Source organism: Pseudonaja textilis, chromosome 7 (assembly GCF_049901715.1).
Source record: "Pseudonaja textilis isolate UNSWEBS1 chromosome 7, rPseTex1.2, whole genome shotgun sequence".
NCBI classification, from domain to species: domain Eukaryota; kingdom Metazoa; phylum Chordata; class Lepidosauria; order Squamata; family Elapidae; genus Pseudonaja; species Pseudonaja textilis.
The window spans coordinates 9,330,293-9,355,714 of NC_141996.1; the positions used below are offsets into that span (position 1 = coordinate 9,330,293).

At 42.7% G+C, this 25,422-nt stretch overlaps 1 protein-coding gene across 2 annotated transcripts in view; it reads left to right on the forward strand.

Moving 5' to 3' along the window:
• Positions 1-25,422, forward strand: part of TYR (tyrosinase) — a 60,482-nt gene extending 35,060 nt beyond the window's left edge. The window contains exons 3-5 of one of the 2 annotated variants that reach the window (XM_026706883.2): positions 4,204-4,351; positions 15,630-15,811; positions 24,360-25,422. In XM_026706883.2, the coding sequence (XP_026562668.2) occupies positions 4,204-4,351; positions 15,630-15,811; positions 24,360-24,580 (551 nt within the window). In that variant the 3' untranslated portion in view covers positions 24,581-25,422. The remainder of the gene's footprint in view (positions 1-4,203; positions 4,352-15,629; positions 15,812-24,359) is intronic. The other variant, XM_087937013.1, reaches the window with a different exon arrangement.

Genomic DNA, 25,422 nt, shown 5'->3' on the forward strand with positions numbered 1-25,422 from the left:
CCACCTCTGACTGGCCCCACCCCCATCTATTCTCTGCCTCCTGAGTCCCAGCTGATCGGCTGGGTCTTCTTTGGTTGCCCTGCACAGGAGAATGGATCTGGAAAGCAGGTTAGTGGGGTGGGGAGGGAATGGAGATTTTACAGTATCCTTCCCCTGCCATGCCCACCAAGGCACGTCACGCCCACCAAGCCACGCCCACAGAACCGGTAGTAAAAAAAATTTGAATCCCAGCACTGCTTCTCTCCTTGATTAGCTTCCCCCCATTGTTTCTTGTCCTGCCTTCAGGTGCTTTGGAGAATAGCTTGACTCCCTCTTCTTTGTGGCTGTCCCTGAGATATTGGCATGCCGCTATCATGTCACACCGAAGGAGCTTCTGGAGATCAAATATAAGCCACCCCAGGGTGACTGGTTTTCCGATGAAGAAAACCAAGTAGTTACCCTTATTTGTCCACTTAATTCCAGCAACACGAGCAGCGATGTGAGATGTTTCAGAATGCAACATCAAAAATCAAGCACAGGGCAGCTCTGTCTCTCCACCACCTAGCTTATATATTCAGATTGACTCTCCTAAGGCCACTGGGCCTCCTGTAGCTATCGCACCTAAAGCGAAATAAAATACAATCGCTTATAAAATAAAGATCAAGAGCAGCAATCGTGTTAGAAAATATTTTATGATTTGTGCAATGGCGAAGGAGGAGAGAGGTGTGCTGGATATGTTCGCTGCCTTGAGTGATTTGTAAAAATAATGCAGGTAGTCCTTCACTTAGTGACCATTTGAAATTACAATGATACGGAAAAAAGAGACGTGATAATTATTTTTCACGCTTATGACCACTGCAGCATCTCCATGGTCACAGGATCAAAATTCAGATGCTTGAAAACTGGCTCATAATTATGGCGGTTGCACTGTCCCAGAGTCATGTGATCGCCTTTTGCCGCCTTCAGACAAACAAAGCAATAGGACTTAGCACTTAGACTTATATACCGCTTCACGGTGCTTTTACAGCCCTCTCTAAGCGGTTGACAGAGTCAGAATGTTGCCCCCAACAATCTGGGTCCTCATTTTACCCACCTCGGAAAGGATGGTAAGGCTGAGCCAACCTGGAGCCTGTTGAGATTCGAACTGCCAAATTGCAGGCAGCCGGCAGTCAGCAGAAGTAGCCTGAAGTACTGCACTCTAACCACTGGGCCGCCATCAACGGGGAGGACAGATTCACTTAATAGCCCATGTTGCTATCTTAACAGCTGCAGTGATTCACTTAACTATTATGGCAAGGAAGGTAATAAAAACGGGGCAAAGCTCACCCAGAAAATGTCTCGCTTAGCAGTAGAAATTTTGGGCTCAGTTGTGGTTGTAAGACAAGGAACCTGAATGAAAGACAACATCTTGTCTTGATAGCAATGTTCCCTATCTCTTTAGTCATGTTTGTGCATTTCTGTGGTGCGTAGTTGTGGTGGAGCAATGGTTAGAGTGTAGGATTGCAGGCTGATTCTGCCCACAGCCAGGTGTTTGATTCTCAAAGGCTCAGGGTTGACTCAGCCTTCTAGCCTTCCAAAGTCAGTAAAATGAGGACCCAGATTGTTGGGGGCAACAGGCTGACTCAGTAAACTGCTTAGAGAGGGCTGTAAAGCCCTCTGAAATGGTATATAAATCTAAGTGCTATGCCAAGTAGTCAATATTTACTAAGCCTGTGTTACTATCATTTTTCTCATCTTTCCTATTACCTATCTCCTTGTCTACTTAGGACTATAACTTCGTTGCTTGTATCTTTACGATTTATATTGCTTTATTTTGTTTACTAGCATGATTATGTTGATTGCTTATTTAGTATCCTGTGACTATCACTAAGTGTTGTATCTTATGATTTATGATGAATGTATTTATGATGACGATAGTCATGACTTATCATCTATGTTTTTATATACACTGAGAACTTATGCACTGAAGACAAATTCCTTGTGTCCAATCAGACTTGATCAATAAAGAATTCTGTTCTATTCTATTCTATTCTATTCTATTCTATTCTATTCTATTCTATTCTATTCTATTCTATTCTATTCTATTCCACTCTACTCTACTTTGTTCTACTTTACTGTACTCTACTCTGCTCTGCTCTGCTCTGCTCTACTCTACTCTACTCTACTCTACTCTACTCTACTCTACTCTACTCTATTCCATTCCAAATCCCTTCAGTGTATCTCCCCAAACTTCACCCAGCAGATATAGCTGTACAGCTGGTTTTCTTTAAAAAAAAAATCTTGCCTGGATGCTATTAGAAGCAACAACTCCTTGAGACACTGATGTTCAAAAAAAGCTGCCACCTTCTGTTACTGCTGAGCTCAGAGCTATCTCAAAAATGATGTCAACTTTCCCCCACCAGACTAAATGTTAAAAAAAAAAACCATGTGCGGCTGTTAAATATTCAAACTGTTTGCTATGTTCCTTTGATCTGTAGCTCCTCTGCTTTTTCAGCTTCATCGGTTATGCAGATTTTCAGATAATGTATCTGAAGCTGCACACTCTGTAGTAATGGGCATAGAATCGGTGTCCGGTGCATTTCAGCTCCCCTTGTTTTGTTAAGCCACACTTCCTGCCACGGGAATTATAACTGATAGGGGTACAACCAGGGGTGGGCTTCAAAAAAGTTAGCAACTGGCTCTCTTCCTGGTTGCTATTTCTCTCTTTTAATATATATATATATGTGGATCTTTGGTTGTTCGGGTTTTCTCCCGCGTAAGATTCGAAGTATCTAGGCAACGTTTCGATGAAGTCGAGTCGAAACGTTGCCTAGATACTCGAATCTAGCGGGAGAAACCCAACAACCAAAGATCCACATACAAATACCAGAGAACCTCAGAAAACAAACAAATATATATATATATATATATATATATATATATATATATATATATATATATATATATATATATATATATATAGAGAGAGAGAGAGAGAGAGAGAGAGAGAGAGAAAATACAGGTAGTTTTCGAGTTACGACCACAATTGAGCCCGACATTTATGTTGCTAAGTGAAGCATTGGTTAAGAGAGTTTGACCCATTTTACGACTTTACTTGCCCCCCTTAGGGAAGTGAATCACTGGAATTGTTAGTAAGTTAGTAAGATGGCTGTTAAGTGAATCTGGATTTCCCATTGATTTGCTTGTCAGAAGGTCATAGAAACTGATCCCATGACCTCCGCAACTGTCATAAATAGGAAGCATCTGAATTTTGGTCATGTGACCATGGGGATGCTGCCACATAAGTGTGAAAAACAGTCATAAGTCACATTTTTCAGTGCCACCGTAACTTTGAACGGTTACTGAATGAACTGTTGTAAGTCGACGACTACCTGTAGTCATAGAACTTATGGAATAAGAGTTGGAAGGGACCTTGGAGGTTATCAAGTCCAACACCCCCCACCCCTGCTGAAGCAGGAGACCCTATACCTCTTCTTGAAAGTCTCCAATGATAGGGCACCCAAACCTCTGGAGGCAAATCATTCCATTGATTGATTGTTCCAACTGTCATGAAATTTCTCTTTGGTTCTAGGTTACTTCTCTGCTTGATTAGTTTCCATCTGTTCCGGACTAGCAGGCTCAAAAGCCTGCAACTCTGATTGGCCCGCGAATAGTAGATCGTGATTGGTCGCCACAGACTGATGCGATTGGCTAGTAAACGGGCTGCCGCGATTGGCCCTGCCAAGAGCGGCAAACTCAAAGCGCTTTCATTGGCTGCCTAGCCACAGCCAGCCCTATATAAGGGGCTGCTGCGGGTGGGATATTTCGCTCAGATCTGAAGTCACTAATAAAGAGCTGTTGTTGTTATCTGAGTCTTGCCTCTGTTCTTGAACCATCCTCCCAGATTTAACGCCATCCATTGGGTCTTATCTTCCCTTCTGGTGCTTTGGAAAATAGATTGATCCCCTCAGTTCTTCAGAATTGAAGAAGTTTCAAGTTTTTTTTCAAGGAAAAAAAAAAAACCAAGAAAATCTGGTTGCCTTTTGGAAAAATACCTTTTTGGACATTCAGCAACAAGGAACCTGAGATCAAAAATTTGGTTACTTTCACAGCCATCCAACCACTTTCAGTGGGATGGCAAGGGATGTCACAAAGGAAACTGTGTGGTCCCCCTGAAAAGGTGACCCTTAAGGAAGGTCTAACCACTGTCTCTTTTTACCCACTCCGTTTCTCCTTAATTTACAGGTTTTGCAAGCCCAAGTACTGGAATATCCAATTTGTCACAAAGTAGCTTACACAATGCGCTACACATTTACATGAATGGCTCCATGTCTCAGGTCCAGGGTTCAGCCAATGATCCCATCTTCATCCTGCACCATGCCTTTGTTGACAGGTAAGTTTGATTTGATTTGTTTGATTTGTCAACCGCTTACTAGATAATAGGTATAAGCATAACCATAGTTATGAATACATGAAATGGACACATAGGGGATGACCATGGCTTGTGACCATAGGTTAGGCAAGGAGCTGGTCCTGAAAGATTTTTCAAAGATTATGCTTACAGGTTTGGCTATGGCAGTGGATAGCTTTTTTAAGAAGTAGGTACATATTCCGTCCGGTCCAATAGACAGAGATGGTTTTAGACTGTGTAGTGCTTTTTCAACATTGTCTTCTGTAAAATCGATATGTATTAGATCATTGTAGTTTTTCTGTGGTTCAGCTAAGAAATACTGGGCATGATCCATTGCTGTTTACAAATACTGAGCCAAAGAATGTGTTAAAGAGGTTGGCTTTAATGGTGTCGTCGTGGATCTTGAGTCTTTTAGTTTGTTGTTTACAAAATTGTAAAAAGCGCGGGTGGAATTGGTGCGTAGAAGGTTTTCCTCTTGTTTAATGTGATAATTGGTGCATTCAGTCTTTATCTGGTGGCGTAAATTTTTATATCAGCTTTTGAAATTGGCAACGTGACCAGATTTGTTTTTCCACCAGAGTGATCTCTTTCTGGATTGAAGTTTCCTTATTGTTATGGGTAATCTGTTTTTTGTTTGTTTGTTTGTTTTGGGACATATAGTTTGATGACTCTTTTGACTTCAAGTAAAAATATGTTGTAATGGTCTTCAACAGTATTGCATCCAGTGAATAGAGACTGCCAATCAAGGGATGAGAGATCAATAAGTTGGATATTTCCTGGTAAATATTACAACTTCCATGTTAGCAGAGATCACAAAAATTGGATATATGAATTAGAAGAGAAACTTTGCAGAGATTCTAGGATTTAGAGGTTGGCTATTATTTATGTCTATATAATAATTTTGAGTTTACTATGGCTTTCCCATAGATAATATGCTAGAAAAAATGCCAGATGAAGACCATACTATGTTCTAGGGGCATGTGTCTTGAATGGAGTGGAGAGAGTGGAGTGGAGTGCAGTGGAGTGGAGTGGAGTGGAGTGGAATGGAATGGAATGGAATGGAATGGAATGGAGCATAGCATAGCATAGCATAGCATAGCATAGCATAGCATAGCATAGAATGCAGAAAAATGCAGAACATAATAGAAAGCAGAAAAATGCAGAATGGAATAGGATAGAATAGAATAGAATAGAATAGAATAGAATAGAATAGAATAGAATAGAATAGAATAGAATGAGAATGGAATGGAATGGAATGGAATGGAGTGGAGTGGAGTGGAGTGGAGTGGAGTGGAGTGGAGTGGAGTGGAGTGGAGTAGAGTAGAGTAGAGTAGAGTAGAGTAGAGTAGAGTAGAGTAGAGTAGAATAGAATAGAATAGAATGCAGAAAAATGCAGAACATAATAGAAAGCAGAAAAAATGCAGAATGGAATGGAGTAGGATAGAATAGAATAGAATAGAATAGAATAGAATAGAATAGAATAGAATTCTTTATTGGCCAAGTGTGATTGGACACACAAGGAATTTGCAGAAGGTCTCATGCAAACAGCAAAGTGATAAATCCTAAGATAAGCCATAACTAACAAAATTAAACAAAATTAATACTTTGTCCCAGTGGTGACTGATGATATGCCATCAAGTCATTGTTGATCCCACAGATAGATTTTCTTCATTATGATCTGCCCCCAAACTGGTCTTCAGTCGTTCTAACAATGTATTCATCACCACTGTAACTGAGTCATTCATTTTGCTTTATTTAACTAATGGTAGCCCAAACTCACATCACGCGACAGATTGTGACTCTCCCCCCCCCCCTTTGCTAAACCGGGAGTGTGCATGGCTAGCATGTGACGTATCTAGCCCACAGGCTGTGAGTTTGACAGCCCTGATATAGACCATTATAGAGCATTCCCAGACATAGCAGAAAAAATATATATGAGTTTTTAGTTTAACTCTCATTAAATGGAAAATTCTGGGATTTAACCTCTTAATGGTGGGGAAGTGGGGGGGGGCGAAGTGAGGTTAACTTGTACCTTTCTAACAAAACCTGCCATGCAAAATTACAGTCTATGGATGAAATTGTCTCCCAAAATTGTCTCCATGTCAGCTCACATTCCATCTTGGATTGGATTTGGGGCTGCCAAAGGGGAATGAAAGTAAAGTGAGAAGCCACAACAACATTCTTTCACCAGAACTTAAGGTCAAGTCGCTGGAGTTTGGAGGGGAGTGACCGGACTTCTGGGCAGGAGCGCAGAATGGAGGTGGATTGGAGAGTGTGACTTGAGGGTCTATTGAATTCCATAGGACTCAGGATACAAAAATGTATTACATTTGTCAGTTATAAGCAGAAATGCTTATCCATTATGCTTATCAAGCAGAAATGGGGTCAGTGAGATTAGGGTTGCAGTCAGTGGTGGGTTTCCAAATTTTTTCCTACTGGTTCTATGCGCGCATCTAACATGTGCTTTGTGCATGCACGCAGGGCTCAAAGACCAACCTCTATCAACCCTGGTGAGCTGAGCTATTTTTTAGCTCAGCTGAAGTGCGGCAATCCGCTCTGCCATGCGAATCACCTGAGTTAAAAAAAATAAGGGAATATAGGAGAGGTAAGGGCGGGAGAGGCCAGCCAGAGGTGGTATTTGCCGTTTCTCCAAACTAGTCAAAATTTCCTCTACTGGTACACCAGAACCGATCTGAATCAGCCAGTGGTGGGATTCAAATTTTGTTACTACTGGTTCTGTGGGTATGGCTTGGTGGGCATAGCAGGGGAAGGATACTGTAAAATGTCCAGTCAGGGGTGGTATTTGCTAGTTCTCCGAACTGCTCAAAATTTCCACTGCTGGTTCTCCAGAAATGGTCAGAACCTGCTAAACGCCACCTCTAGTTGTAGTTGTCTATGTCTCTGAAATAGTAAAGCCCTTTAAATTGTACAAATATTTTCCATATTAACAAAGTTAAAGGACAAAACGTTAAAAATAAAAAATAAAATAAAAAAACACACTTCAAAGATGCATATCGAGCTGTTCCTTCTTCTGCTTTTAGTTCTCTGACTAAAGCAAATTTTCTAACCTTTTACTATCAAGAAATGCCATCCAGCTCAAAGGGAATTATTTATGTGGAGTCTCTCCCCGCCCCCGGGGTCATTGGATTTCTCAAGAGTTTCAATTTAACACTACCTAATAGTACTACTCAGAGCAGATTCTTAAATTTGTGATAACAGAGAAAGGTCAATTCTATTTGAAATCTGAAGAGAGCACAACCTTGCAAAGTTTGAAAATTCGGTTTTATTGGAATTGGTTTGAATCACGGAATGTTTTCATTGTTGAAATCATACAGGTTTTTTTTTAAAAGAATGTTGCGATCACGCTAATTATTAATGCCTTTTATATTTTCTATTTTGAAGGGTTCACATGATGACATTATTGTTAGAACCCGTTGCCCCTAATTAAAATAATATCCCTTCAAAAATGAGAGAGTCGTTGAGGCCGCTTGGAGGTTTATCCGTGTCATCATTTCAAATGACGAAATGATTTCCCTGATGTCACAGATAAACCTCCAGATGACCTTAACGGCCTGCTAAATGAATGCAAATGACCAGCTGTCTGCAAGGAGTCTAAATCCATTCTCCACCATCCAGTTATAGCTGAAGGAGCTTCTTGGATGAGAAGCGAAACATCTTCAAAGAAAAACCAGAAAGTCCAGTTGCCTCTTGAAAAAAAGGACTTTTGGGACAACCACGACCTGGATGACTGGGGATCTCCCTAGGCATTTCTCAGAGGAAATTTCTGACTCTCGGTTTTCCAAACTAAATTGCACCTTCCAATCACACTTACCGAAGTTTAGATTCAGGGTAGTCAAGCTCAAACCTTTTGTGGCGATTTGGAAACATAAACAGAATGATGCAGTAAAATGAATAATAAGATTAAGATCATGCAACCAGAGAATTTTAAAAGCATTCAGTTGGGCCATCCAGCCTATGAAGTCCAATTACTTAATATTGTCCAATTTCACTGTGCAAAACTCCAAATATAAGTACCAATAACTACTGGCTATCTATCCATATAGACAGTTTATAATCAACTATTATTCCTGTATTTTTAGAAATTGGCAGAGCGGTCTATACACCATCATTTCATCCTCTAATAAAAAGATTCTTCCTTTATTCTTTAGAACACTCGTACAGCAATCACAATCTATTCACAGAACAATTATTAGAGAAAGCAACACCCTTGGCTCTCAATTTTGTCATCCTTTATTGGTCTGTTCGACCCCGATTTTGACTTTTCTTTTTTTTAAAAAAGAAAGAAAGACAAGTATATAACATTTTCCTACCCATGGTACATTTTAATATGGTTATTTCAGGGTGGGGTGGGTGGATATATATTTTCCATTAGCTTTGGAGCGCCAAAGGATAACAGAGCATTTGGTAAGTGCAAAGGTTAGTGGCAGGCTAACTTAAATTCCATTAGCCTGAGAAGCAGTGTTTATTGGAATGCACAACAAATTGAATTTCCAAAATGTAGCAGACTAACCTTCTCTGGCCCTCTGCCCAGAATTGCCAGCTAATGGCCGAAATAAGTGATTAACCCCTTGAAAATTGCCATGAAGCTGCACATACCATGTTGTGTTGGTTATTTGCCATAATTTCCTGTGCACAGTTGGGACAAATTGCTGGTTTTGGTTTGAGAGCTGATTGCCGGGGGGACTTCTAGCCTCAAAATAAGCACCCCTGGAGGTAGTGGTCAGCAGAGAGATGCATTTCTGATATCCATTTGTTAGTCTTTTTTTTTTCTGGATTGGTTGGTTGCAGAGGTGGTTCTGACCAGTTCTGGAGAACTGGTAGCAAAAATTTTGAGTAGTTTGGAGAACCAGCAAATACCACATGTCAATGTTCCAGAAAATCTCAACTCCAATCAATAACTCCGAGACAGAAATCTTCTCAAGGGTTCCTTTTGTTAGAGTAGTAATCTGAAAGTTCCAGGTTTCCCTTCAATAAGTAAAATATTACAAATTCACTTCCTGAAGCCCTCATTGCATCACATGCCCCAATCACCATCCGTCCCAACTTGAGATGTTCCCTCAACCACTGCTCAACCAGGTGCAGAAATAACATGACCTTGACTTAGAAGAAGAATACTATTATGTCTAACCATATACGCTCCAAGAAATTCCCCCCTCCCATTTTCCCAGACTCAAGAACATGGCAGTGTGGAAGCGTCTGGTGCTAATACGGCTTCCAAAGCTGACAGGCGTCCCCCCCTTGAAAAAATCTGACTGGGGATTTTACAGTATCCTTCCCCTGCTATGCCCACCAAGCCACGCCCACAGAACCAGTAGTAAAAAAAAAATTGAATCCCACTACTGGTTAGTTGGCTGGTTTGGTTTATAATCTCATTTGATCCAGGAACTCAAAAATCCTTATGAAGAGATCTCTCTTTGTTTTATTGCCAGAACAACCACCCTGTGAGGTAGGGCTAGTTCTATGATGACTTGGGGCTTCCAACAGCACCACTTTTTTTTTTTTTTTTTGAGAATTGAGGATGCAGCTTGCTAGTAGTCCTCGACTTACAACAGATAACAGATAATCAGAGTTGGAAGGGACCTTATAGGTCATCTAGTCCAACCCCCCACCTGAACGGGAGACCCTACACCATTTCTGACAAATGGAAGTCCAATCTCTTCTTGAAAGTCTCAAGGGATGACGCTCCCACAACTTCCGAAGGCAACTTCTGTTCCACGGGTTGATTGTTCTCACTGTCAGAAAGTTTCTCCTTATTCCCAGGTTAAATCTCTCCTTGTTCAGTTTCCATCCATTATTCCTTGTCTGGCCTTTAGTTGCTTTAGAAAACACCTTGACCTCTTTCTTCATCTCTGTGACAGCCCCTCAAATATTGGAAGACTGCTATCCTGGAAATCCAAAATAAATGAATAAATGAAAGCAGGATTAATGTTCAAGAGAAACAATTTTTAAAAAATATTTGAGGTTCATTTCATACAGTAAATCATCAGCATACAGAGCAGTAAATAATCATTGATATTTTTCAAAATATAAAAAGGAAGGAAGGAAGGAGGGAAGGAGGAAGCGTTGGAAGAAATGTGTTCAGTTCCAAGTGGGGAACTGAAGACACTGGAAACATGGAGGCTGTTTTGAAAGATGGTTTAATGATGGATAGGATCACATGCGTTGGAACTCCTAAGCAAAAAAAAAGGGGGGGAAGGAATGCTGAAAGTGCCTGGGTTTTATGCCCTCTGTTGGGATTTGAATTTGAATTTGAATTTGATTTGAATTTGAGTTCTGATTGGTTGTCAGACTCCCATGGGGCCAGGCAGGAGCAACTCTGTAGGCTGTCCTGAGTCCCAGGTTTGGTTGAGTCTTGCTGGATGATGATGTAATGAAAAGGCTTTAGGCAATTCCTATAGTTCTATCTGGAGATCTTTGTTATGTAGAATAGACTGGCCCAGACCTTAATGGTCCATTAGCAAAGATGCGGGGGGCGTGTTTCTGCCTCTCTGAGTTTCTAATTTCTTTTAGGGGAAATATTTTGCCTTTTTAGTGTATCCTAAAATATGTCATTTTTCTAGGAGAGGGGTGGGTTTTAATTTCCAATGGAAGGAAGGAAGGAAGGAAGGAAAGAAGGAAGGAAGGAAGGAAGGAAGGAAGGAAGGAAGGAAGGAAGGAAGGAAGGAAGGAAGGAAGGAAGGAAGGAAGGAAAAAACGTTTAGTTTGAAGTTTAGTTTACTTTATTGGTATTGCACCTTGTACAACGAAATTAAATGCCATCTTCATTGTACATCATAACTATAAAAATAAAACACACACATCCTTCACATTCTATACAATTGAATTGAAAACCCAATATTGCATTAATAATGCACTATGCTAAAAGGGATTGGAAGGTGGGGAGAAGGAAGGAAATTCATATAGGACCATAATCTATAGATAGAAATCTATAGGAGATTTCTCTCTTGTGACCTAAATATTGCTAGCTCAGAAGGGACCAGCTGGGGAAAATGGTGGAGAAGGAAACAGGGAAAAGTCTAAACAATAAAATAAAACCAAGCCAAATTTGGAAAGGATACAGAAGGTTTTGCCAGGTGACTGAATAGTTTTGTGTCTATTCTCCTGGCATGAATAAAAGATGACAAAAGATGTTGATAATCAGCTCTAACTTCTTTTAAAATTTAATTTAATTCTTCAATTAGAAAGCTCTAAAGAACAAAATGAAATGATCAAAGCATAAGTATGGATGTGATGGAAGCTAAGAAGGGTTATAAATACTGAAAGTTATATAGAACGATAGTCAATGGTGTTGGCATAAATCAGATTTTTTTTCCCTTTAAATAATCTCTAATTGCTTTGGCTTACTACTTTTTCCTCCTTTATTCTTACCCCCAATGGAAATAGCATGATGGGTAGAGAGATACCTATAAAATATAAAGTCCCACATTTCATTAAGTAGTCTTCACTGCATTGCCAGGAGTAACAAGAAGACCTGCAACATTTTTTTAAAAAAAACCCATGTTATCATTTTCAGTTATTAAATCCAACCGACCGCGTTTCTCACAAAATAAGGCCGGGCCTTATTGTTTTTTGACCCCCGAAAAAACAGCTAGGCCGTCTTTTCGGGGGTGACTTAATTTCCTTCCCCCACCTAGAGCGGCCTATACGCATGTACCTCGCCACGAGGCCACTTCTATCGGCCGATGAAAGCTCCCTTGAAGGCAGAGTCCCCAGCCGCTTTGGGGTGAGGCGTGGTTGCCTGTGTCCCCTCGCCATTAGGCAGTCTCTTTCGGGCGATGGAAGCTCCCCAAGTGCAGTCACCAGCCACTTCGATCGGCCAGTAGAAGCAGCCTCAGGGCGAACGCACACACACATTTGCCTCGCTGCGAGGCTGCTGCCTTTGGCAGACGAAAGCTCCCTTGAAGGCAGAGTCCCCAGCTGCTTCGGGCAAGGCGTGGCTGCCCGTGTCCCCTCGCCATTAGGCAGTCTCTTTCGGGCGATGGAAGCTCCCCAAGTGCAGTCATCAGCCACTTCGATCAGCCGGTAGAAGCGGCCTTGGGGCGAACGCACACACACATTCCCCTCGCCGCGAGGCCGCTTCTATCAGCCGATGAAAGCTCCCTTGAAGGCAGAGTCCCCAGCCACTTTGGGGTGAAGCGTGGTTGCCTGTGTCCCCTTGCCATTAGGCAGTCTCTTTCGGGCGATAGGAGCTCCCCAAGTGCAGTCATCAACCACTTCGATCAGCCGGTAGAAGTGGCCTCGGGGCGAACGCACACACACATTCCCCTTGCTGCGAGGCCGCTTTTACTGGCTGATCGAAGTGGCTGATGACTGCACTTGGGGAGCTTCCATCGCCCAAAAGAGACTGCCTAATGGTGAGGGGACACAGGCAGCCACGCCTCACCCTAAAGCGGCTGGGGACTCTGCCTTCGGGGAGCTTCTATCAGCTATTGGGGTGTTCTAGCCTAGGCTACCTGCAGGGCACTCCTAAAGGCAAGTTTTCTCCCCACCCCCCCTTTCCCTCCCCCCCCCCCCCATTTCTCTTCACCTCGTGTAGTTCTAACAAATGATGTGAGAAATAGCGGGGGGACGCATGGTTTAAATAGGCCTAAATTTGGGGGGAGGGGCTTAATTTCACCTCATGCCTAGAAATCATGCTGGGCCTTCCTATTGGTGGAGGCCGTATTGTTGGAGAAACACGGTATTTCTATGCAGCTTTTGCAAAGCTTTATGGAGTTAATCATGGATGAACTTTAAAATATATTTCATTTTGTTTTCCTGGCACATTAATTTCATTCCTGCAAAGAAACTTCCTTAGTCCATATTGGCTAATAGGATTACTTTACGCTAAATGAAAAGCACGTGCCCTAAATTCATAAATTCTCACAGTAAAGAATTCAATTCCTCCTCCAGCCATCGCGACCCTGAGCAGGGAAAGTCAAAATGGAAGTTAGAGACAAACTCCGTCTGGCAAAAAAATGAGCTGAGCTGGAAATCGCAAGACAATCGTGCCATTGTTTCAGTAATTAATATTCCCTTTGATATTCAAATTACTCATTAAAAATCTGGTATGGTAATTTCCATAGTCGGTGCCCTAGGTAACTAATTTGCTATAACACAACAAGGAATGCTGTTCAGGGTTTAACAATTTCCCTCTCATTTCGAGGCTAGAAATTCATCAAGGGTCTAAAATACCGTAATTTTTCTCAACCTTGACAACGCTAAGATCAAGTGAGGTACTAATACAACTCTATAAAGCCTTAGTAAGACTACACCTAGAGTATTGCATCCAGTTTTGGTCACCATGACATAAAAATGTTGTTGAGACTCTGGGAAGAGTGCAGAGAAGAGCAGCAAAGATGATTAAGGGGCTGGAGGCTGAAACATATGAAAAATGTTGCAGGAATTGGGTATGTCTAGTGAGAAGTAGGACCAGGGGTGACATGACAGCAGTCTTCCAATATTTGAGGGGCTGCTCCAAAGAAGAAGAGGTCAACATATTTTCCAAACACCAGAAGGCAAGACAAAAACCAGTGGATGGAAACTAATCAAAGAGAGATCCAACCTAGAAATAAGGAGAAATTTCTTAACAGTGAGAACAATTAACCAGTGGAACAGCTTGCCACCAGAAGTTGTGAATGCTCCAACACTGGAGGCTTTTAAGAGGAGACTGGACAGCCATTTATCTGGGATGGTAGGGGGTCTCCTACTTGAGCAGAGGGTTGGACTAGAAGTCCTCCAAGGTCCCTTCCAACTCTTTTGTTCTCTTATATCTGATCCCAGTACTTCTTGGCAGTCCACCAAACATAATAAAATTGACTGGTTCCGTTGATTCCCTCTCCAGCTCTTATTTGATATTTCTTTAAAATCTTTGACAATTTAAGAAATTGTGCATGATACTCTGATTATGCTCCAGTTCATCAAATTGCCCCTAAACTGTGAGATCAGAATGCATCAGTTATTATTAGATCTCTCTAATCCTATTGTGAACAGATTCACTTGTGGTCCTTTGCCTGCTCGTTGGCTAAATGAAGGCGATAAATTTAGAATCCCTCATTGCTACCACTCACTTTGGGGCAAATGTAAACATGGCCCTGAGCCGCTGTATATAAGCAAGAACCTATTGACCGCACTGACGTGCAAAACTCATGGGAAGTTAGAATACATGAGCATGCATCACCCATTTTTCCATGTATTTATTAAATATGAAGGGGGTGCAGTTAAAGATGCCAAGCTTGTCAGGTGTAAAGTTGACCTCCTGGGTTCGAGACCCAAGTGCTGCACAATGAGGTGAATTCCCCTTCCTCACTCCAGCCCTTCTAGCAGTTCGAAAGCATGAAAATGCGAGTAGATAAATAGGTACCACTTCAGTGGGAAGTTAACTGCATTCCATGTTCCTCAGCATATAGTCATGCTGGTCATATGACTACAGAAAGGGTCTTTGGACAATGCAGACTCCTTCAGCTAAGAAACAGAGATGAGCAGCGTCCCCTAGAGTTAGACACAACTGGTTGGAGGAAACCTTCACCTTTTATTGAACATGTGGATGGGCTCATCTGAACCGCACAGAAACAAGGCAGAAAGCATGAAGCGTAGCTGTGCCTCTGAGCTGTACAATCAGAAAGCTAGAAGAAATGAACTTGCAGAGATAAGCAAAGCCCAGGCCATAGTTGCAAAGCTGCAATGAAAAATTCTCCACTGATGCCTCCCCGCTTTTCTGTGGCAGGCAAGCAGCAGGCTAGCTGACAGGTTGTTAAGTCAAGGACCATCTGTGCCCAAAACTTTTTGAATTTCTAATGATCTTCTGGTCTTCCGGTGGACTGTCCAGGCAGGTCTTTTCACCGTTTGCATGGAAGCCTGCATCTAATCTCTTGTTTATCTGGATCAATCAGGACCAACTACCCAGCGGTGAGCTGTGGCCGGTTTGGATTGGTTCTAACGAACCAGTAGTTCTGACAATCAGCTGGCCCCGCCCACCTGCCCCTGCCCTATCTGGTCCTACGTTTCTGCCTTTTTCAGCTCAGCTGATTCAGGTGGCATAGTAGATTTTGCATGCCTCAGCTGTTTTACTTACCGGGGCTGCCCTGTAGAGGTTTAAAATGGTGTATTTGGAATGCTGCGTGCGCTTACAGAACCGGTTTTTAAACCGGATGCAGCCCACCATTGCAACTACCGCATGAACATTTATTCCTGGCTATTTTAAATGTGAAAAGTGTCGTTTCCTTTGTTGAAATATTCATATCAAACTTTCCTCCCACAGCATTTATGAACAGTGGCTCCGGAGACACAAACCCCTGCTCCAGGCCTACCCCGAGGCCAACGCTCCTATTGGACACAACCGGGGATATTTCATGGTCCCGTTCATTCCTCTCTACAGGAACGGGGAATTCTTCATTTCATCCAAAGAATTGGGCTACGATTATGAATACCTCGTGGAACCAGGTAATCTGATCCCTCACTCTAAGTAGGACCAGTAGAGGCAAGGCAGTCCGCAGTTTTGTGCCTGTCCTTATTCATTGGCTCAGCAGGACTCTCAGAAATAAGATTCCCATTGAGAAGCATAATACAGGTAGTCCTCAATTTGTAACCGTTTACTGAGTGACAGTTCGAAGTTCCCTAAAAAATAGTGGCTTACAACTTGTGCCAGGTGTCTGAATGTTGAGCATGTGAATGTGGGGAAGCAGCAATGTTCATAAGCATGATGTGTCAAGGCTCCAAGTAATACATCCCCTTCAATGAAAACTCTGAGGCAGGCACATTCCTCAAAGAACATTTTATTGGGACATATCAAATTGGCACAGCCTTGGTGGAAAACCAGCTCTTAAGTTCCTGCTGGTTTGACTCCCAATTAAAAGTAAAATGTTGTCACTCCCCACACCACCCCTGAGTCCCCAGTCATATGATCCGATCAGCATGCAGCCCAGTTGCTAGGTGACCTCAGTCTCCATCTTCCAAACACCTGCAGAAACATCCTTGCTTCCCAGGGGAAAGAATTTTATTTTGGCTACAACACCCCAGCTATCTCGAGACCTCCCTGCAAGCCCCTTGCTTTAGGGCAAGGGTCTTCAAACTTGGCAAGTTTAAGACTTGGGGACCAGAGGTGTTATTCAGCAGGTTCTGATCAGTTCTGGAGAACCAGTAGCGGAAATTTTGAGTAGTTCGGAGACCCGGCAAACACCACCTCTAACTGGAGATTTTACAATATCCTTCCCCTGTCACACCCACCAAGCCATGCCCACAGACCCGGTAGTAAAAAAAAAACTGAATTCCACCACTGTTGTGGACTTCAACTCCCAGAATTCCTGAGCTAACATGACTGGAGGAGGAATTCTGGGAGTTGAAGTCCAAAAGTCTTAAAACTGTCAAGTTTGAAGATCCCTGCTTTTAGGCTGCGTCGGCCCTGAAGCTAAGCAAAAAGAAACCTCCTTAGAGAAAAGCTACAAAAAGGAAATGGCCACAGTTAGGCCAGCTTCAGGGTTACACATGAAAAACAATCATAACTCACTTTTTCAATGTTGTTGTAACTTTGAACGGTTACTAAAACATACCATCGTAAGTTGACGACTAGCTATGTATGTATGCATTCTGTTTGCTTGCTCTGCTCGTCAAAGGTGATAAATACAAGTTTAAGAACTACCTGTAGGCCCGTTTTTCTATGCCTGCTGCAAAACTTCGTACAGTGCATTTTTGCTTTGGCAGAAAATGCATTCCAGAGCCCAGAGAGCAGTTACCAAGGGTGACGGGGAATGTTTCAGTCCCAGTAATGTTTAAATCTCTTTTCCTCCCACCCTCTCTCACCACATCCCATCCAGCACCGGTAGGCATTCTGCCAGACTGATCCTCTGTAGAATGCCTTTTCAGGAAACCATTTAATCTTCTGTCTTGGGGGAATGGAGAGAGAGAGTCGCATTATTTTTAGCAAATAGGTGCTAATCAATTCCATATAGGGCCTGTGCTGCCCTCCACTTTAACCATCTCACTTTTCAGCTAAATTCAGTTTGTTTCTTTTTAAAAGTAAAGTTTCCTTGAAATAGAAATATTTTTTTCTGCTTGGCTAACAATTCCTAGTTTCTCTTCATTCCATCGGTGCCTTTTCTTCCAATTTTATGTGATAAATTAGTCCGCGAGCAAGCTGTCAACCCACTGTTGCCTCGTTCCAGCTCCCAAACCATGGTTTTTATATGCTCCAGATTGCCGGGTTTAAATCATCAATCCAACATACAGTGGTTTGCCAAACCTAGATATTTGAGGGGATAAGAATTTGAGAAGATAGAAGGGAGGAAGATGCTCAAACTTTATTTCGATAACTGTGGGAATAGGACGGGCAGACCTGGGTCTGGAATCAAGAGAGGAATCAGCCTAGAATCATTATGTTCTCACAAAGGGTCTAAGGTCTAACTTCTCTTGAATTCTGTTAACACTTATCTAGCACCTAGTGCTGACCACTAGTTGACTGGATTTAGTCATGAGCAATAAATCAGCTTAGCTGGAACTTAATGTGTGGTTGTGATTCTTCGTGCCTGACAATAACACCAAACTAATGTGCACATATGTGTACACCTGTGCACAAAACACACAGGTACAGTATACGTAGTACCTCGCTCAACAGTAGTAATTAGGAGAGGGATCTTGGAGTCCTAGTGGACAATCACTTAAATATGAGCCAGCAGTGTGCTGCAACTGCCAAAAAAGCCAACAGAGCTCTAGGCTGCATAAACAGAGAGATAGAATCAAGATCACGTGAAGTGTTAATACCATTATAATCCCTTGGTAAGGCCACACTTGGAATACCACATATCCAGTTTTGGTCGCCATGATGTAAAAAAGATGTTGAGACTCTAGAAAGTGTGCAGAGAAGAGCAACAAAGAGGATTAGGGGACTGGAGGATAAAACATATAAAGAACCATCGCTGGAACTGGGTATGGCTAGTCTGATGAAAAGAAGGACTAGGGATGACATGATAGCAGCATTCCAATATCTCAGGGGCTGCCACAAAGAAGAGGAAGTCAAGCTATTCTCCAAAGCACCTGAGAGCAGGACAAGAAGCAATGGATGGAAACTAATCAAGGCGAGAAGCAACCTAGAACGAAGGAGGAATTTCTTGACAGTGAGGATAATTAGCCAATGGAATGGCATGCCTCCAGAAGTTGTAAATGCTCCAACATTGTAAGTTTTTAAGAAGAGTTTGGACAACCATTTGTCTGAAATGGTATAGGGCAGTGGTGACTAACCTTTTTGGGCTCCTGTGCCAAAAAATTGTGCGCACGCTTGCACGCTCGCGCTTGCGTGCCAGCACCCAGAAGGCAATGCGCCTCCCCATGCCCCCTACGCAAGCATGTGCAATCCCCACCCATCCAACCACCCCCGTTGACCCCTTACCTGCACCTCACAGGTGATTTTCGGCTGGTTTGAGGCCTTTTTCGGCCTCCCAGAGGCTTCAGGAAGACTTCTGCAGGCTTTGCAGGCCAAAAACTAGCCCTGTTTCATCACTTCCGGTATTTTCGGAAAAACAGGAAATGATGAAACAGGGTTAGTTTTCGGCCTGCAAAGCCTGCAGAAGCCTTCCTCAAGCCTTTGGGAGGTCGAAAAAGGCCTCAAACCAGCCGAAAATCAGTTGTGAGGTGTACGCATGCACAGTGAGGTAAATTTGCCTCAGCTCACGTGCCAGCACAAATGGCTCTGTGTGCCACCTGTGGCATGTGTGCCATAGGTTTGCCATCATGGGTACAGGTTTTCCTGCCTAAGCAGGGGGTAGGACTCTATTCTAATGTATATGACACAAAGCTGTGAATCTCTGTGTAGAATTGTGTATGTTCTTCAACAGGGGTCTTCAAACTTGACAGCTTTAAGACTTGTGGACTTCAACACCCAGAATTCCTCCTCCAGTCACATTAGCTCAGGAATTCTGGGAGTTGAAGTCCACAACTCTTAAACTTGCCAAGTTTGAAGATCCTTGCTCTTCGAGAACAGCCGGCCAAAGTTTTCCCTTTAAAAATACGCGGTGTAATCAACAACCACACGTAATGCTACAAATGAGCTCCTTCTAAAGTGTTGGTTTGGGGGATCGGTCAGGTGGTGCTGAAATACCTCTATTTAGTGCCAATGAAACAGTGATGATGGTTGACCAACTGGCATTAATTAGAGTTGACAGCCCACAGGAACTGTCCTCTTGAGATATATGTGTTTAAATGTGACTGGAAACAAAATTAAAATGTCAAATTAACAGGAGCGATTAGAAAAAAAAAAGAAAATTTTTAGCCCTAGGCAATTTTGAGGGAGGTCACAGGGAATGGAAAATAAAAGTAATTGAAAAGAGAAAGATAGGAAGAGGAAGGAAGAGATTTCCCCTTTGCCACCCCGTCCCCTCATCCTGCAGATAATATGCCGTGGCTTATTACAGCTGTTATCTGCATTGACTTAATTATTTGCAGAAACAGTCAATCTTTGGAAAAGTAATTATGGTTTCCTTTCAAGACTATTGGAACAGGTAGTAACTATCAGCAGGGGAGTTCAAGCCAGAAATTCATGCAGGGACAGGATGGAGGTGACTACAGTCAGATGTAGTAGGGAAAGTCTTTGATTGATAAATGACTTTTTATGGTAGTGTTGGAAGAATTATCCTTCTGGGGTCAGTTCCAAGTGGGGAAGAAAGACCCTGGAAACATGGAGGCTGCTTGGAAAGATGGTTTCATGGTGGACAGGACCACATGGCTTGGAGCCCCAAAGAAGGAAGGACAATCACATGCTTCAAGGTGAAGGAAAAGAAGGAAGGGCTGAGATGCTAAGTGTGTATGCCCTCTGTTGGGATTTGAACTTGAGCTTGTATGGGAGCCTCTCAGGGCACAATTGAGAATATATCTGCCGAACAAAACTCCACATTGGCAACAGGAAGGGCATCCGGCCATTAAAACACTCAGGCTTTCCTGAGTCCTAGGCTTGGTTGAACCTGGCTGGATGATGATGTAATGAAAGGGCTTTGGGCAATTCCTATTATGGCTCTATCTGGAGATCTTTGCTATGTACAATAGGCTGCCCTAGGCCCATTAGCAAAGGTGGGATGAGTTTCTGCTTCAGAGGTGAGTTTCTGCTTCTGAGTTTCTACTCTTTTTAGGGGAAATATTCTGCCTTTTTAATATTTCCTAGGATATTTCATTCTTCTAGGAGTGGGGTGTGTGATTACCTCCGACAGTAGGTGGGGCAATCTTTGGATTCATGCAATTTCCCAGACCCATTTGAAAAAAAATTCCACAGCAAAGGGACTATTTCTGGCAGGTTTAGATGTTCTAAAAAAAAAAAAATACTCTAAAGTAGGGGTGTCTAATTCAAGGCCCATGGGCCGGCTCACAGGGTGCTTAGATCTGGCTGTGGGACCGCCTTGGAAACAGCCCACGGTGCCTCTGCCAGCGAAAACGGAGCTTGGGAGGGCTGTGCACAGCTGCAACAACCTTCTGCAACCCTCTACCAGTAAAAACGGCACTCCTAAGCTCTGTTTTGGCAGCTCTTGGGCTGCTATAGGCGCCCCTGCCATGAGTGACGTGACAAGGGACGAGTAATGTTGAGCTGGCCACGCCCACCCCTGCCATGCGCCCCCATCCACCCCGCAAGGTCAAACCAGAGGTGGTATTCAGCAGGTTCTGACCAGTCTGGAGAACCGGTAGAGTGGTGCAGTGGCCTAGGCGGGGAGCTCTTGCCTCACAATCAGGAGGCTGGGAGTTCGATCCTAGGTAGAGGCAGGTATTTCTCTCTCTCTGGGCACAATTGAGAATATATCTGCCGAACAAAAATCCGCATTGGCAACAGGAAGGGCATCCAGCCATTAAACACTCAACTCCATTTGGTTGCTCAGACTCCATTCTGCAAGAGATTATGGGATTGTTAAAAGGGGATGATGATTAAGTAACTCACCATGATCATAAAGGAAATAAGTCCCACATTGACTTTGTGGTCAGAAAATCTTTTGAGAAGGGTGCAAATGGCGATTGGATGATTCTGGAACACTGCAACCATCATACATGCTGGTTGCCAAGCAACTGGACTTTGACCATGTGACCCCAGGGATGCGAAATTTGTGCGAAGCGTGAAGAACAGCCATCAGTCAATTTTTCAGCATTGTTGTAACTTCAGATGGTTGTTAAACAAATGGTCCTAAGTCAAAGACTCCCCGTACTTCCACTTCCGGTAGCCATTTCCTCAGTGTCACCTTATTTCTCCCTCAGAAATTATTGCTTCCTGAAAATTGACGATTTTAGCTGCTGACTTGATTGAGATGGATTGGCATCGATTCAAGTCTTCCCCCAGATCTCTACCCCATTATCTTTTATTATGCTTGATTGGCCATATGGCTAGTCTAAATTACTTTACATCAATACCAGAGGAATATTCATTTTAAATTCTGCCTTTTTAACCCACGCTCCTTAAGTGGCAGCATCTAACTAACATCCGATGGATCTCAAAGAGCTAAGAAGGTCCATATCTTTTGGTCCTTGAAGCAGAGGTGGTATTCTGCTGGTTCTGGCCAGTTCTGGAGAACTGGTAGTGGAAATTTTGAGTAGTTCGGAGAACTGGCAAATACCACCTCTGACTGGCTCCGCCTCCATCTATTCTCTGCCTCCCGAGTCTCAGCTGATTGGTTGGGTCTTCTTTGGTTGCCCTGCAGAGGAGAACGGAGCTGGAAAGCAGGTTAGTGGGGTGGGGAGGGAATGGGATTTTGCAGTAACCTTCCCCCATGAGTGGGGTGGGAATGGAGATTTTACAGTATCCTTCCCTTGCCACACACCCCAGGCCATGCCATGCCACGCCCACCAAGCCACACCCACAGAACCGGTAGTAAAAAATTTTGAATCCCACCACTGCCTTGAAGAAATAGTACTTGAATGAAAGTTGAGCAGAGAGAGTATCTGAGAGACGGATATGGAATACTAACTTCAATTGTCCCATACACAGGGAGCCCTCAACTTACAACAGTTCATTTAGTGACCGTTCAAAGTTACAAAGGCACTGGGAAAAAAATGACTTATGACTGTTTTTCACTCTTATGGCCATTGCAGCATCTCTGTTTGTCATGTGATCAAAATTTGTGACAGTTTATAAAGATAATTAGGTGAAAATAGAAATACACGTTATTTCCATAGCAAGGAAGATAAAGCAGGAACGATTCACTTGATTACTTTAAAGAGGAAAATATGTTCTTATTTGGATATCACTTCTGGAATTTGTGCTTGTGAAGAAAAAAATAAAGCTTTGATCTTGGTTTTGTTGATTAGAAAGGTTTAGTGTTATAGAAATGGCTAGTTACAGTATATATTATCGTGAAAAAGCAAAAAGTTGTGGCTGGAGTGTGTTTATCTTGTATGAGCTAGGAAGAGTTGGAAGTTAATCTCTTTCTTTCTTTCTTTCTTTCTTTCTTTCTTTCTTTCTTTCTTTCTTTCTTTCTTTCTTTCTTTCTTTCTTCCTTCCTTCCTTCCTTCCTTTCTTCCTTCCCTCCCTCCCTCCTTCCTTCCTTCCTTCCTTCTTTATTTCTCTCTCTCTTTCTCTCTGTCTTCTCTTTCTCTTTCTTTCTTTCTTTCTTTCTTTCTTTCTTTCTTTCTTTCTTTCTTTCTTTCTTTCTTTCTTTCTTTCTTTCTTTCTTTCTTTCTTTCTTTCTTCTCTCTCTCTCTCTCTCTCTCTCTCTCTCTCTCTCTCTCTCTCTTCCTCCTTGTATTCCACACAACCCTTTTCCCATTCCCTTTCCCACCCTTAATTTCATATTTTCTTTCCTCTTTCTTTGTATTTTATATTTTATATCATAAAATAAAAATTTTAAAATTAAAGAAAAAGTGACTTGTGATTGTTTTTCACTCTTACGACCATTGCAGCATCTCTATTTGTCACGCGATAAAACAATTCAGAATTTTGGCCATTGGTTCATATTTAAGATAGGGACAATGGGGAAAATGTATAATGGTTTGCAGTGTCCTGGGGTCCTCTGTTCACGCCTTTTATGTCCTTCTTACAAGCCAAGTCACTGGGGAAGCCAGATTCATTTAATAGCCATATTACCAGGGGTGGGATTCAAAAATCCCAGCAACCAGTTCATTGGCCAGTTGTTGGGAGGGTGTGGCCATGGTGGGCGTGGCCTACGGGAACTTCCGTGAGGGCCGTTTTTCACCTTCCCAAGGCTCTAGAGGCCTCCCCTGGGCCTCTGGGAGGGCGAAAACAGCCTCCCCCGGGCTACAAAGGCCTTCCGGAAGCCAGAAACAGGCCTGTTTCTGGACTTCTGGAAGGCCTGTTTTTCCCCCTTCCCAGAGCCTCCGCGCAGACCCTGTACTTACCTGCATCACATGGAGACTCCAGGGAGGGGAGGGGTGGGCAGTCAGTTGAAATACTGGTTCAGTGAACTGGATGAAAACTTAACACCCAGTTCGCTCGAACCAGTCTGAACCGGTAGAATCCCACCCCTGCATGTTACTAATTTAACAACTGCAGAGGTTCACCTAACAAACTGTGGCAAAGAAGGTTAAGAAAAATGGCGGAGAAACTCATTTAACAATTGTCCCACTTAGCAGTGGAATTTTGGGACTCAATTGTCATAAGTTCAGGACTACCTGTATATACTGTAGAAAAAAGGTTGCTCCCTTCATTACTAGTACTTCCATGGTGAAAGGATTTGCTAGTGACATCCTTGTAGCCCAGTTGGGAGCTTCTTCCATGTCCCCATGAAGTTGCCCACTGAAGTGGTACCCATTTATCTATTCACAATTGCCCATTTTCAAAACGCTGGGTCGGCAGGAGCTGGAGCACGTGACAGGAGCTCACTCCATCCCATGGCAGCAACAGGTCTTGAACACAAGCCTGTCAATCATCAGCCCAGCATTCTAACCTCATGAGCCACCAGGCCCCTCTCCTCATTGTGCTAGATGCTTGGTGGCTTCATGGTGTCATCCATTCATGTAGTTTTCTTGACCCCAGTAAATAAATCTTTGGCCACTGATTTTCTTTCCTTTTTTACAGCCTCTCCTTTTCAGACTTTCCTCTCCCCTTACTTGGAACAAGCTCGTCAGATCTGGCCATGGTTACTCGGAGCTGCTGTGATTGGTGCCATAATTTCAATGGCGATCAAAGGACTCATCACACTAGGGACTCGAAAGAAGAAAAGAAACGTGGAAGAGACCCAGCCTTTACTCATGGAGGATGAAAATTATCCACACATTACGTATCAATCACACTTATAAAACCGTCCTAGCTGACACCTCAAGCTAACTTTGTGATGATGTAGAAAATCTGTGTTGGCATGTCCCAAAAATTCTCTTTCCAAAGGCAATTGGACTTTGCTTTTCCTTGAAGAGATTTCTCTTCTCATCCAAGAAGCTTCTTCAAATCTGGCTGAATGATGGAAGATCGAAGGATTCATATTCAGTCATCTGGTTGTTAGTACTCCCTCTGAGAATCACTGAGGCCACTTGGAGGTTTATCTGCCCTCTGGATCATCCGAATAGCGCAAATGGGTGTGGAACCTTCCTGGAGCTGTTGAAAATTGCAAACAGGAGATAGATGGTAGGTAGACTGTGATATTACAACACAGTCAGAAGGTGACAGAACCATTCAGTCAGAATTAAACAAGCTTCTTGGATGAGAAGTGAAATTTTCTTGAAGGAAAAACAAAGTCCATTTGCCTTAAAAAAGCATCTTTGGAACAATCATAACTTGGAGGACTGAGAATCGCCACAGACATCTGTGATGACCGTCTTTTGAGGATTTCCAAACTTGATGAGCAGTGTTTACACAATATTTTCCTATTCCATAGTCTTCCTCCTCTACAAAATAGCTGTCATTGTGTTTGATTCTTGCATCAAGACTCTCTGATGGATTGTGAAACTGATCAAAAAATGCGGGAAACCCTTATAATCCCTATGGCTTTATGGATTGGATCTCCTTCCTGATGTCACTCCATGTTAAACTTTGAGATAAGACCAGAAGATCACACATCTTCTGGATTCCATTGACCTTGACCTGTTAATCCAAAAGTTATGTTAAGATGCGAAATGAAATTAAAGTCCCTGAAAACTGTCCAATA